Genomic DNA, 15104 nt, shown 5'->3' on the forward strand with positions numbered 1-15104 from the left:
AGATTTAAAATTTAGACAAGTCGTACAAAGACGCATTCGTCCTCTCGTGCTCTTCAATCATTTGTATCATACTTTTGATTTGATACATTAAAGTTCCGGTAATAAAAATTTTAAATAATATGTTACTATATTTAATCTTATCAAGTTGTAATTTATGCGCATTTGCCAAATTGGCGGAATCTAATATCATTTTAATATTGACCATGGATTCAACTTTCCATGTACAGAAGCATGTCATGTTATAACTTCAAAAAAGCAGTTTTGTGTAATTTCAGCATTTTAATTTTTATTCCTTCCATTTCGTTGCTTCTTACAAAACAATTAATTGTTTCATATAAAATTCAAACCCAGGATTTAAATTAAACTTCATGGTTATGTAATCTTACTTTGGAAAGGGGTGCAAATGTAGCTTGAAAGTTTAATTATTTTATTTTAACAGCAACAATAAAAATACCAAGACTCAATTCCTTCTTAATTAAAAACTTAAAGTTTTAAAAAATCAATCAACACATATATGAATTTATGTCTTTTATTACTGCAATAAGCATAACAAAATTAAAGCATAATTCACAGAGTTGAATTTCATTTGCAAACACTGTAGATCACTTTGTTACTACATTGAAAAATGCAATGAATTCATTTTAACAGTAAATTCATGGTGGCAACTGGATATATCATAATTAATAGATATAGATCAAATACAAGTGTAATGATAAGATTTCATTCTGAGAGGAATTCATTTTATAAACCAAACACAAGAAATTTTCCATAAAATATCTAAGACAGCAAAGAAATCTATAATGCAAACTTTTCATTACAAGAAAATCATAATTTCTACCAGATTTAGATTCATAGCATTTGAATTTCATTTAATTAATTAAAATCTATATTGTAAAGAAAAAGTACAGTTAATGCCTAAGTTTACTGAATTTGGACAAGTTCCAACTAAAACATTTTTTTTATGAAACCCATAAATTCACATACAAGATAAAACAATTAGATGTTAATTATGTATTTGGATTCATTTCTATTAATTTAAGACATTTTTTTTTTACCAATGCATGTAGACTTTCGAAAACTTTCAACTTGCCTTTATATGTAAAGTATTTTAAAAACCAAATGGGAATGTTTGTGTCATTTATAATATGATTTAAAAAAGAAGGTTCATATTTGAACCAATCTTTTTTCTCCTTTAAATGCACCATTGAAATAATATAACCTGAAATCATGATAAGTTCTATACATTATAACTAACATTGTACATGTACTTCCATATATCATTGATATTCACATACTTCTTATAGGTGGGATATCTTAGAATATAAATTAACACAACACTTGGGCAACATTTGGGTTTGTGCTTGGATTTTTGAACTTTCAACAACATTTTCTTTATATTGTTTTCTTTAAAAATTGGATGAAAATGAGTACAAAACACACATTTAAATCATTCCTATAAAACAAATGCATGGCACCTATCTAATACAGTGGTCACTCACTGAACAGACTGGACTATAACTCCTCCATAGAACTTGGAGATTGTCACATTTCCAACTGATCAACAGATTCAATTATCACTGATCCATACTATATATCTGCATGATGCGCAAACAGGAATTGGCTTGAATCCTTAACTTTCTTTTTGTAGAAAAAAAACAAACCCAAAACAACAAAACATACACAGCCATTCCAATGAGCAAGAAAAGGTTAAACATTTTAAAAAATAATTTCACATTTCAGCATTTTTAGGAATCTTTTGTATCCTAATCCTATCCAAATATTTCTAAAAAAAATATTTTAGAGGAGTATTTTGTATCCCAATATTTCTGTTTTATTTAAAGTCTAACAAAATAAGTACCTTATGCTACATGTACAATGATAAAAATTATTTTCAATATTTTTTGTAAGAACAAAAGTGTGCATAAAATGATTTTTGAAATAACCAAGCTTAAAAATCTCAGGATTTCATTTCATAAGTACAAGTGCATGTTTTATCTCAAGGATTAACCCCTACCTGCCTTTATGATGCAGTCAATTTTGATGGCAAAGAATCAATTTAAGAGTAATAACTGTGAAAAAATATTTGGAATTGAATGCAATTGAAACAACATTGACCAATTCTGTAAATATGCTCATCAACAAACATGGAAATTAAAATCCACCACATTATTAGTTTGAGGGTGATTTCAATATAGGGGTTCTAAGTATCAAACAGTTTATCATAAAAAAATAATTGGAATTCTTATTATCTATACTGGAATGTTCATTTGTTTTTTTCTAGAAGCAACATTCTGCACCCTGCAATGTTGTTATTTACTGATATTGAAAAAGGATTTATTTATATTCATTACCCTTGTTATTCTCTTTTTTCTAGATCAACATGCATTGGTACCTTTAACAACAGGTGTTTACATTAATTCCAACAGATTGCTTTGTGCATAAGTTTGAGGTTAAAATCCTCAATGATAAATTGTCAAACAATATCTTATCCTGTTTGTTCTAAATCCTTTCATTTGTTTAAGTTCAAATGAAAAATAAAGTATAAAAAAACATAATGTATAACATACCTGAATGGTAATATTGCACAAATAAATAATGGTATAAATTAAATGTATATAAAAACATAAAATTAAATCAACAAAGAATTTCACAACTATGACATGATATGATGCACTCCAGAAAGTTTTGAGTCAGTAAGTGCTCTATTGCAAAAATACTACATACCGGTAACCACTACATGGTTCAGAAAGAGTAATTTACAAAGTCCTCAAAGTCCTACAGAAAAAATCCAGTAATTCGCCATTTAGTATGCTGAAAATTAAGTTCATATTAGGGTGGCTACCCCATCACACTTTGGGGAATTTTTCGATCTTAAGTTGTATATTGAAGGAGTTATCAGTGCCAACACAGACACAAGTATCCAATACAACCAGCTTATATACCAACAATTCAGTAATAAAAAAACAATTTCCCAGCTAAAAACCAGGTAATTTCTATCTAAAATAACCACCCTGATAAGAAATGACTTCATACATTTGGCAATTATCAGTGGGAGTTGAAGATTTGGAAACTATGATACATTAGTATATGTCCTACAAATAATAGATTAATACATGTACAATCTACATGAATAAATATCATTTGTGTGAAAAAAGCTACATTGTATGTAAGACATGGCAACATTGCTGACTCTAAATGTTGTTATCCATTTCATAATGACATAGGGTATATATATTAACAAATTTAAACAGCAAAAAATTTAATAAGTCAATGGATGATTTCAAATTTGCTGTGTTAAAAGCACCTGCTCATTTTGTTAGTTTAATACCCAATACAAACTTTGTAGATGACATTTTTTATGCATTGTTTTATGCATTATTTGAGTGTTACAATTACTAACAACATTTAATATATGAATAGGAAGAAAGAAAAGTTCAGATTTCTATAGTTTGAATTCAATCATGTTTTAGTGAACACACAAAAAACCTTTTTGACTAGAAAATTACATGACCACTCAAGTTCATTACATGTTATGTTGCAAAACTCAATGATCTGCAACACTTACTATTTAATAATAGGAGACATCTTGGCACAAAACTTACCACCAAATACTACCGTAGATCAAAATAACCAGTTATTTCCTCCAATACATGTTAATCATTCACTAGTATGTTTCTCTAGAATTAACATTGAAGTGTAACAATATTTTTCATTTTTTGTTACAACACATGGAATGATAAACACAGAACCATTTACTGGCAAAAGTCCTCTGCAGATGACAATTTAAACTCTCCATTGCTTTTTAAGCAGTTTCACATTTTTGAAAATAATCACACAAAACCTTAGCCAGTTTTTGAAGACTGTAAGTCCCAGAGTGAAATAATCGGTGAGAGTCTCTAACACATTGGGAAACAGAGAGTTCACATGGAATGAGAATATAATGATAACAATATACACATATCTCATGAGCTATGAGTCTATACACACGGTTATAACACCATCGACAACAAAACAGATGATCAATACAAGTAACAAAGATCCTTGTTCATATCACAAAAGTGCTGTCAACACTCCGCTAACAAATCTCTCCGTCCACTGGAATCACAAACACATCAGAAGATCTGGTACATCAGACTGGACAAAAACAAATAGGATAAACACACAGATAATGGTAGGAATAAGTTATCTCCTCCTATCAGATCTACTTTATACATGTACTTCCTTCTATGGTTTGGTGGGTGAGATGAATATTTAAGCACATCACAATTATTTTTTTGTTTTTGTTTCTTTTGTTCTTTCATATATTCATGGGCAGTTTTCTTCTGGACAAAGTAGACCTGCAAATAATACAGAATGATATAATTGATGAATAATAAAAAACTTAACATGAAAGTTGCAATGTGGAAAATGGGTGACTGTATTTTTCAAATTTTAGTTAATAGTTTTTTATTCTGAACTTCATCGTTATATAATCTGGCCCCACCATCACCAAATTTCCTCAAATCAATACTCAGCTTCAAGTCCTAAGACTGATCAAACATTTACACACTTTTTTTTCTTATAAGGGATTTGATCCGAGAACCAAGTTGAGCTACTTTAAAACTTTGGTGGGCATGTCTATTGCTTATTATATGCACTTGTAATATAATGTTGTATAAAATTAACAGACCTTATCTGGCCTGCCAGAAGAGGATTTAGAGCATACAGCCAGTCGTGGAAATCTTTATCATCCAGGGTCTGCATCAGAAATCCTCGGTGTTTTGTCAGCACAGAAAAAGTGTTCCTGACCTGAAACGTAGTGGTCATGATGCAGATTATAAGTATATAAAGTATTACATACATTTTCAAAGGTTCAGTAGAACACATATGGTACATGTCTTACTGTAAGAACAGCCAAATGGTCTTACTAACAGTAAGTACAACCAAAAGGTCTTACTTATATAAGCAAGTAGTCTTACCATATAAGTAGGCAAGTAGTCTTACCACAAAAATAGGCAAGTAGTTATACTACAAAAATAGGCAAGAAGTCTGACCACAAGAATACCGGTATATAGGCAAGTAGCCTGACCATCAGAATAAGCAAGTTGTCTGACCACCAGTATGGGCAGGAAGTCTTACCTTCAGCAGTGACTGTTGATCCTCACTGTACTCTATCTGGGCTGTAGCCAAGTTAATGATGGCTCTCTCCACAGGATCTTTTTCAGAATTGTAGATGTAAATGTATGGTCTGCGTACAATCTAAATGAACAGTCATGTAGACAATGTATTTACTGTTAATAATTCTGTAAACCCAAGACGTGAAAACATTACATTAGGAAATTAACAGAAAATTAAAATGCATGACAAGATCATCAACCTACCACATATTTCTTGACCCAGCCAGTATGTTTTTCTTCCAGGAAGTTGAGATAGCCTTTCCTGGACACTACAGGGCTGACCCTCACTTCATCCACCAATGGAATGTAATTGTCGTCGTCCAAGTCTGTGGTGTTGGGTTTGATTGGCAGGGAGAACTTGCGATCACACACTTCTGACGTAGAATTGGACATCAGACTGTCACAAGACTTGGAGACTGTGATATTTGGGGGTGGGTTGTTGGCATGTCTGTATAATACAAAAGAAAAGATGTAATAGAGGTTGAAAATCTGAATATACCTAACCAAATAGCTCAATGTACGGTATGCTTAAGAATACAAAATCTTGATTTATACTAGTACATGAACATTCAATCTGGAATGAATTCACTTGAATATATCAATATCTGGGAAAGATTAAAAGGAATAATACACAGCATTTTAAAAATATTTTCACTAGTGTTTCTTTGTAATAAATGTGTAGTAATTTTTTTATCATTTTAATTATAAATGTTGCATAAATAAGAAAAACAGCTTTTTATACAATATATCCTTGGTATAATATGTCATTAACTGGTAAAACTGATTAAAATGTTGCTCTTGAATACAAGTTAATAGGTACATGTACCAGGTACTGTAAATCCAATACTGCATATAAATAATTCTGATTACAGTTGAGGAACAAACCTTAATCTGATCTAGATTAAAAATAAACAATAAGCAATTGAAAAAGACTTGCAATATGATTTCTATGATCTACGACTTATTCTTTTTTTTATCGGCATGTGCTTTCTAGAACAACAAACCTCACAGACACTGTGAATAGAACATTGTGACAAACCTGCATAAATCTGAAGCAGAAGAACTGGCGATGCTGGACAACATGGACTGGTCACTAGGGATCAGATCAGCCTCGCTGTCAGTGGTGGTGTTACTGGCCATCGACTCAGTCATCTGGCTAAGAAGCTGAAAAAATAAAACACATTTATTTCAAAAGTTGTTTTCCTCAATACATACCACACAAACAAAAACAAAAAAGACACAAACCTTGGGAGTTGGTGGACTCAGCAGAGATTTCCCCTGTAAGATGTATCGCAGACATTTGGCAGTCAGCTCTTGCTCCCGGCTTCCATCTGTTGTGAAGTTGTACACACCATGACCCTGTCTCTCGTACTTCTCTGTTGCATCATCTTTTTCCCACTTCTCCACTGATTTGTCTTCTGAAATGTCCGATTTGTTCAGAATCTCTTCTTTCTCCTGGTCATGCTTGGCTTTCTTGGACTTATTAGAGGCCTCCTTATCTAGTTTACTCAATTCTTGAGTCTTGTTCTGTTCAGCAAGTTTCTCTCTCAAAAGTAATACATGACGTGATTTCTCAACCTGTTCAAATATACAGTCAATATCCTGCAATTATTACCATTCAACATCTTCATGAACACTGAAAACATTTTGTTTTAGACTTATCAAGAAAGGGGATATCCAGGAAACACTGTTATATAATCATAGACAAAATCTGTGCATATAACATATACATGTTATAAATATTTGCAAAGCACCCACCATTTCTAGCCTAGTGAGTTTCTCTAGCTCCCACTGATGGTCAAATATCAGAGAGTCACCCCTCGGTCTCCATCCATTGAGGTTCTCCTCGCCCCTGACGTAGGTGGAGGAGGTGTCTAACACTCGCCTCTGTCTTCTCTGGGCACCTGTTGACAATTCATGTCGATATATGCAGTAAATTCATGTTTTTCATAACATCAGCAATACATGACAAAGATACATGAATATGTACACTTTAAATTGTTATACATGTATGTACTGCTTTCAACTTATATATGTGGCTGGATAAAGTTACTACTAATACTTTAATGATCTAATTGCATATCAAAATTCACATTAAATGCCTTTCAAAATCTTCCACAACCTACATACTATAAACTGTACTTAAATATTCTGGATAGATGTTATTTTCATTCCTTAGTTTATACAGCATATGAATTTCTATTGGTGCAATAGACAAGAAGACATAATATAGTACAATACATTGTCTAGGAAAACAGGTGAGTATTTTTTTTTTTAATTATTAATTGCAATATACAGTCAAACTTCGTTATCTCGAACTAGATGGGATTGGTTAAAAACTCAGAGATATCCGAGTATTCAAGATATCGAGGATAAAATAGTTAAAAAATAAGTGGTTGAGACTTACAAATCACTTTGACATATCTATTGTATTCGAGATATCAGTGTTTGAGATAGCGAAGTTCAACTGTACTTGTAGATGATTACAGGTGAACATACACTCAGGTAACAATACTTTTTTTTCTTAAACATGTATTTTCACACCAAAAATACAATAGCAGAAATTCAAAACCCAAAATATCATAGTCTTACAGTAGGTTCAATAACACAAGGTGAGAAGTGCAGTACACACTGACAAGGACAGGTGTGGTGGGGTACACAGATACCTGGACTACCTGATTCTGAGGCCCGCCGCAGGAACAGCTCGTAGATCCCACTCACACGGTTACCGTCCAGAGACTTACTCCCTCCAAAGAAGTTCCTCAAGGTTCTACAGAAATATCACACACATATTATGCTCTTTGCAGGATAAAATCATTTACATAGTATGATAGTTTTTTATCATTTGAACATCACATTTTCATACCTTGAGGTAGAAATTTTGGTGTCTCTTGAATGAATAACAATACTTAAATCTTTGGTGATACAAGCAGGCTGTTGGCAGTTTTCCACCTAAAAGAGTACAACAGATTCAATATTACCGGTACATACTCTTATAGAAATTATGTGTAACACAAATTAGATATTTACTTTTAAAGAAAAATAACCCCGTTTCCATCTTCCTACCTCAATGTAGGCTGAAAGCGTCATATAAATCCTGTCACCAGAGGCAGTGACTTTGTTCAGCAGATGGGAATTATGTAAGGAACTATCCCAGGCCGCCTCAAAGCGAAAGTAAATTCTGGAAAAAAAAATCCCAAAACCTCATGCTGCAGTTAATAGATTAAAACATGTATACATGTTAATACTGAACAGCATATTACAACTTAGTTTTGCTGCTGAATTGTGGCATTTCATAAGTGTAATCACCTGTCATCTCCTGGGTATTGAATGTAGGAGGCGGGGAAAAGATTGAGTGACAGCACAGAAGTCTCGTTGTCTACTTCATGGTATTCTGGTGTGGTGCGAATACGACCTATCGGGTGCAAAGAATATGCAATTATATGACTGTGTAATTTTCATGTTCCACTGTACACATTTGCATTACCGGTATATTATTTCAGACCCACTGATATAAAATGACTAAACAACCATCAACTGCATTTCAATATCATACATGTACTTTTCAATATCATACAATTTATCACCCAATTTTCAAAATTCCTGACTGTTTAACAAGATATAAAGGGACTTGAGACCTTTTATCAACAGAAATAAAACTAGAATGAGAGAGACCTGAATATAAAGTACATGTCCTGGTACCTACCAACAACCAGTTCCTTCACATCCTTCCAGATGAGGTCTATTTCTGGACTCTGTTCCTGCATGATGGTGATGGCTAGCCTCCTCTGTATTCCTTGGTGGAGCATGAACAGCCCAGCACAGGGCTGGTTGTCACTGTGGTCCACCACACAGGGAACGTACCTACAAACAATGGAACAGAGGGTTACGTAACATTGCAAAACAATCTATGTAAAAAGAGGCAGGTCAGGAGGTACAGAAAGTATCACTGTAGAATTGTGAGGGTTAAATTTGGAATCAATGTCCTTTGATGCTGTGTGTTGAGAATGAGAAGTGCATTGAAATGTGTGTTTTTTACTTACTCTCCATTGGGTGCTAGCTCACAGATCTCAAACCAAACAAGCAGGTCAAATCTGGAATGTATGTGACTACAGCTGCAAAGGGAAGATATATCAGATTTAATCATCTCATACTGTACCAACCGCAGGAACTTCATAGGTAAATGTAAATGTATGTATATGTCTCAAATTTTTTTGAAAAGTTAGTTAAAAAGAATAAAAGTGAAAAATCAATGCAATAAAACATTCAAAAGCTGCATGATGTGAAGTGCTGTGGTTTTTAATGGTGTATTAGTTAAGATATAAAAAATTAAGATAATGATGATGGAAAAAAAAGTTGTGAGGTGTTTAGAGTTGCTATTTTCTAATCACATTATTTGTGTGAAGGTATGGTGACAGACACATGTATTCACTTATCACAATGAATATCCAAAAGTAAAGAATAACAGAGAAAAGTTAAATACAAAATTTAAAGACTTGTCTTTGGAAAAGTCTAATGACAAAAATTCCCTACATTTTCTTGAAAACAAAACATATTAAAAGTTTTAAAAAGTGATACACTTTTGGCCCATAGTGCAGTAAAGCTAAAATCTAAGGTAAAGATTGGTAGAGGTTTGAAGGAGGTACAACATCTACGGTCACCTTTGGTGGCAATACCTACTTCGAACCAGGAGAAAGTGGGGACTCCAGACTGCGACCAGAATCGTAAAACCTAAACCAAACAGAGGGAACCGTGTACAAATCCAGTGCATGCAAACCGGCTCAAGCACAAGTTAGCAGACATATTGTTATCAGAAACCAAGAAAGAGAACTCAGTAAGTTTCTTTATGGATATGAAAAGCAATACATCATATCAAACATGAACAAGTTAAAGTCAAGAACTATTTTTTACACTTTGTATGTGCAAAGAATTTAAGGGTAAAGATGATAATTATGAATATTTTTAGCAAATAAAATATTGATATGTATGTTTTTAATTACTGTCAATGAAATATTAACAAATTAAATGTTTACATTGTGCAATAGGTCTTGTCTAAATTTCAGTTTACATGCCTTTCCTCACAAACTTAAGCATCAAAAATGATATTCATTATAAATAACATTTGAACAATTTCAAAACAATTTTTCAAGCAAATGATAATGCTTATTTAATGAAATATCTTTTTATTCTCAAAACTGTGAAAAGCCAAAAACAAATAGCTGAAAAAATTCTGCAGCAATGAAAAATATCAATGCTGAATAAGCTTAATGTAAGCAGCGAATGTGGCGGATAACCTACCAATACTTGTATCTCTTCCTACTGTCCATAATGAGAAAGGCATGTAAACAAAGGCACCATGGGTTATACAAATTTGGAATTCCATGATAAATATACTGGTATCATACATTTTTAATTACCTAAATGGTATGATTTTTCAATATTAATTCATTGTTTACTTGCTAAATGTATTAACACATTGCACAGGGAATTGGATCAAGCTCCCGAATTTATTAAAAATGCATACTGTGTTTAAGTAAGCAAATTCTTTGTTAATTGCAAGCTGTGATGATGATAATGAAACTTGTTAGCAGGAAATTAATCCAAAGAGAGAATGTTTTAAAAAGCAGGAAACCAGAGAATAAAGTAGAAGATAAAAGCTTAAAGTAACAAAAACCTCATTATATACTCGAGTCAAATTCTTTCATTGCCTTACATTATTTCAATTCAATAGATACCGAATTTCGTTTATGAAAAAGATATTCTTTTATCAATATTTCTTCAGGATGCAGGAAATACAGTTTCATTTTTGAATTTGAATACTCAAGTATACAAGGCTGGCTATGAAATTAATGTGATTAGTTTCCATCATCCCATTCTAGCTCTAGTCTGCATGATCTTACCCTTCTTTGTTTGCTTTCTTTACTTCAATTAGCAAATCATGTTTTTGTGACTTTTTTACTCTGTAGCACACAACATAGATGTGTAAACAAAAAATAGCGAGATACAGACTTAAATCTGAACAAAATGAAAACGAAAATCTGCTTTGTTGAGTTATTACAAAATATGATAATTTCAAACTTAGGAGCAAAAGAAATTAAATATGGCTGGTCTTAAATACCAGTAGCTGAAACATTATATTATACTTTTTAATGATTCAAATAATGTCTCTGATGTCAAAAATTTCTCTTAATTTGTACATGCTTATCTCTAGTTTCACTTATCAAGAATATATTACAGAGTAATTTGATTATTACATACCTTGGTGGACTGAGCACTCCGTACTTTGGAGAGGGGACTGGTTTAGACACTGGAATCATGGGAGGAAAATTACGCTTCGGTCTGGGTCGGACATTGCTGTTAAAATGACAGGTAAAAATTTCACCTCATTCGAAAAAAAATTTCTGTTTCAAATTTTAAAACAGTTAAGTGCATAAAAACCAAGATAAGGATAAATTACATACTAAGGGATTTCTCTGGCCTGTTCATGTAATGGATGCTGTTGATAGTGTCCAAACACTTCAAACACAAGTGGCTGTGTTTTGATGTAGTCTATGAATGACTTAGACACTGACACAGTGAACTATAAAAAGAAGTTGTAGCCATCTTTTACATAAATGTTGATAAGAAAATTAGTATCAGAATAAAGACAATGAATATACCAATGGTATACTATGAAGCGAAAAATATAGCACAAGTCTTACATTCTGTACATGGTAAAATCCAAGAGGATGGCTCTTTCCACCATTTTTCAAGGGTTCAGTAGAGAATGCCTCATCATGTCTATGTAAGAAGCTGGAAGCAAGAAAATATAAATTCATCAGTGCATTAAAATAACCTGTAAATGTATTTTTTCATACAAGTAATGGGCATTTGTTTTCCATTACTCTGTCAAATAGAGCATACTTGAATTGACAGAAGATGTCGGCATATTCAGAAGCTATCCCAGAAGCCTCTAGGATGGTGACCCTGAACTGGAATTGCGAGTCCACTTTGAGGTGACTGGGGAGTTCCTTCTCATCAATGTCGGGGAAGAGATCCACTGCTTTGGTCTTCGTCTCACAAATATATGGCTCTGTACAGGTAAATCAAATGATAGTTATCAAAAATATCTAAGCTTATATATACTGTATACATAATTATTTTAGCCCTGTGTTATTTCCGCCCTTCTTCACTTGCCCCTTCTTTAATTTGCTCTGACAAAGTCGTGTTTGAAGAGAGATAATTTGAGATATAGGAATTCCGCCATTCTTTGATTCGTACATTGATAACAAGGGCGAAAATAAAACGAACACCAATAATTCCCTGTATACAGTGTAAATATGTATAACTATACAATGTAAATTACTATAAAAGATAATAAAAGAGAGAAAATTGTTAAAATCTATGAAAAAGAGTCACCAGAAGTATTGATAGAGTTGTCTGGACTTTGACCTTCACCCTCCACATATCGCAGGTTCTCAGTAGAGGGCGCCGTTTGTGAGGACAAGTCACTGAATTGCTGTTTCTGCAACAAAAAAATGAACTCTAAAGTGAAACCAGTTCTTCTTTGAAATGTTTCATGTACTAAGAATTAAGGCTCAAATATAATACTTACTCTTTTAAAATAATCATTGTCACTGAAAGAAATTTTGGCATTTCCAGACTGTCTGATTCCTGGAGTGTAATCTGGGGCTTCTTCTTTCTCTACAGAGGAACATAATGGACAAAAACATTGGTTATACATTAGATATTGAGATTACAAAACAGAAATTTTAAAGAACAAAGTTATCTGAGACAGCACATGTACAAAACATGTATATGAATTGTCGGGTTTGGTTAACTAACCTGTTATTGCCTGCACAGCCACCCTGAGGTAACCTTTGACCTCTCCCTTCTCACTAACAATTGTCACGCGATGCACCAATGGTACAGGGTAGTACAGGTTACTCAGGTACACAAAAGCTCTTTTAAAAAAAATACATTTTTACACAGTTATCACACATAAAGACCAAAAACCCAGTAAGCTGGTACATGTACACAATGAACCTGGTAAGCAGTCAAATAGCCGTAAATGGCATCCAACTATAATACTGATAGTTAACATTCTAGCCCTGTCCTCTCTACCAATTCGTACTGGCATTGCTTACCTCCCAACCAGCCTGAACCAGGGGAATCGGTCGTAGAATGGATCTCCTCCACTCATTGAGTCAATGTTGGGCTCTGGTGAAGTGGGAGATAACTCTGCTTCATTGTGGTACATCTGTCTCATCAACTCAAGTCTTTGTCTGTAAAAGCATAAAGGTCATGGATTTTTTTTTTTTTAAATAAGGCAACTCTTAACAATGCTGAAATGTTATCTTTTGCAATTGGTTCCAGAAAAATCAAAGAATGCATTGTGAAATTGAAAATATAAACTTTTTGACTTTAATTTTTTTTTTCAAAAACATGTGGTAAGAAAAATCCTAAACAAATTTTGTGTTCACCAGTAGGCACTTTGCCAAAACATAGCCAAATCATCATTCAATAAACATCACCATATTTATTAGTGAATTATATACCATGTAAAAAATATATATATATATATATATTGGAATTCAATGTAATGAAAATATATAAAACAGTTATATGAAAACCTATGAACAAGAGATATGAAAATAAACAAAATCATTCACACAACACCATACTAAGAGGGGAAAAAATACTTTGAAAAAAAAAATTCAATATTGAACATGTACATGTACTTCAAAAGAAAAATCCAATATTGTGGTTCATATACAGATAACAAGAAGCTGTTCATATATGATAATGTCAACTCTTGCTATACAAAACAAAAAGTAAGACCAAACTAAGAGTGCGAGAGATGATGCAGAGGAACAGAAGTGTAAAGCAGGAGAAAGGACAACATCCAGGACCTAACCTGGAGGGAATGAGGTTAATGAAGTTAAAGTAGTTTTGTGACGGCCCACAGCCTGCTAGACATTGGAAGAAATTCTGTTTGGCCTCTGGTGTGCCGGGCGACTGATCCTCATTGTAAATATCTCGCATGAGCTCCAACCTGTGTCTAAAATCAAACTCACACAGTTATCCCCCTTTAAACAGCAACAGAAAAAAAGATAACCACCAAGCCAGATGTATAGAGTTCATGAAAAATTGAACAGGAAAATCAGATTTCTATCATTTCATTTTTGAGGGAAAGAAATTCAGATTATATTTGATCTAGCCCATACGCATCTCATTTTGACAAAGTTGGAACTCATGCAAAATGATGAGGTGTGTTATACCATAAGCCAAGACTGGTATACATCTCAATTCTGTGACTGGACAAAATTCATAACACTTTATTTTACTTAGGAGATTTTTGATCTACCTGATGCACTACAGCTAATTTAGAATTTGCACATGCAATTTCCCACTACAAGATGATGATACTACAATTATGACACTACAGAATTTACAGGACAAGAAACAATAAAAATTTAACAATTTTCCAACTTTGCCGAAAAGATTTGCCTCAAAACAAAAACCTAAAAAATATCCTAAACAATATCCAAAAGTAAACATTGATTTAAAAAAATGTCCCAAAATAAAGAAATTGACTTTGATATTAATTCTGTTTTTAACAAAATTGGTTAGAATTTAGAAGAATCCATTTTAATATCCCCTCTTTGTCCATTTAAAAGAACTCTCCTAGTGGTGAAATTATTCAAGTCCTATGTGCAAGCAATGATGATCACATCTAACATCTAAGTTACGAACCTTAGCTTCTCCAAGCTCCAGTAGTGGGTGGCTCCGTTCTTTGTGTCCTGGACCTCCACTGCCACCACTGTCCTGGGGAAGGGGCGATCATCATCCCTCTCCCCCGGGTGGAAGAGTTCTGGGGGAAGAGGGGAGTAGAGAGTATCGGTCAGCAGTACAAACTGGAACTGTACCTACAATCAGGTAAATAGAAAATTCAGGTAAATAGAACTT

The 15104-nt window shown here is 33.2% G+C and overlaps 1 protein-coding gene across 12 annotated transcripts in view; it reads right to left on the minus strand.

Moving 5' to 3' along the window:
* Nucleotides 1-515: 515 nt before the first annotated feature.
* LOC128188461 (kinesin-like protein unc-104) overlaps nt 516-15104 on the minus strand; it is a 31097-nt gene continuing 16508 nt past the window's right edge. For 3 of the 12 annotated variants that reach the window (XM_052859531.1, XM_052859527.1, XM_052859529.1), the window contains 25 exons: nt 14892-15064; nt 14053-14196; nt 13283-13420; nt 12981-13099; nt 12751-12839; nt 12555-12660; nt 12060-12228; nt 11858-11948; nt 11618-11736; nt 11415-11510; nt 11057-11116; nt 9837-9887; nt 9200-9271; nt 8863-9020; nt 8466-8571; nt 8223-8337; nt 8023-8108; nt 7823-7926; nt 6915-7060; nt 6402-6734; nt 6196-6320; nt 5361-5604; nt 5119-5238; nt 4670-4788; nt 516-4337 (listed from right to left, as the gene is read on the minus strand). In XM_052859531.1, the coding sequence (XP_052715491.1) occupies nt 4298-4337; nt 4670-4788; nt 5119-5238; nt 5361-5604; nt 6196-6320; nt 6402-6734; nt 6915-7060; nt 7823-7926; nt 8023-8108; nt 8223-8337; nt 8466-8571; nt 8863-9020; nt 9200-9271; nt 9837-9887; nt 11057-11116; nt 11415-11510; nt 11618-11736; nt 11858-11948; nt 12060-12228; nt 12555-12660; nt 12751-12839; nt 12981-13099; nt 13283-13420; nt 14053-14196; nt 14892-15064 (3123 nt within the window). In that variant the 3' untranslated portion in view covers nt 516-4297. Of the gene's footprint in view, nt 4338-4669; nt 4789-5118; nt 5239-5360; nt 5605-6195; nt 6321-6401; nt 6735-6914; nt 7061-7822; nt 7927-8022; nt 8109-8222; nt 8338-8465; nt 8572-8862; nt 9021-9199; nt 9272-9836; nt 9888-10454; nt 10476-11056; nt 11117-11414; nt 11511-11617; nt 11737-11857; nt 11949-12059; nt 12229-12554; nt 12661-12750; nt 12840-12980; nt 13100-13282; nt 13421-14052; nt 14197-14891; nt 15065-15104 lie in introns of all 12 variants that reach the window. The other 9 variants (XM_052859532.1, XM_052859530.1, XM_052859528.1 and 6 more) reach the window with 9 other exon arrangements.

The sequence above is a fragment of the Crassostrea angulata genome, chromosome 6 (assembly GCF_025612915.1).
Source record: "Crassostrea angulata isolate pt1a10 chromosome 6, ASM2561291v2, whole genome shotgun sequence".
Classification (NCBI taxonomy): domain Eukaryota; kingdom Metazoa; phylum Mollusca; class Bivalvia; order Ostreida; family Ostreidae; genus Magallana; species Magallana angulata.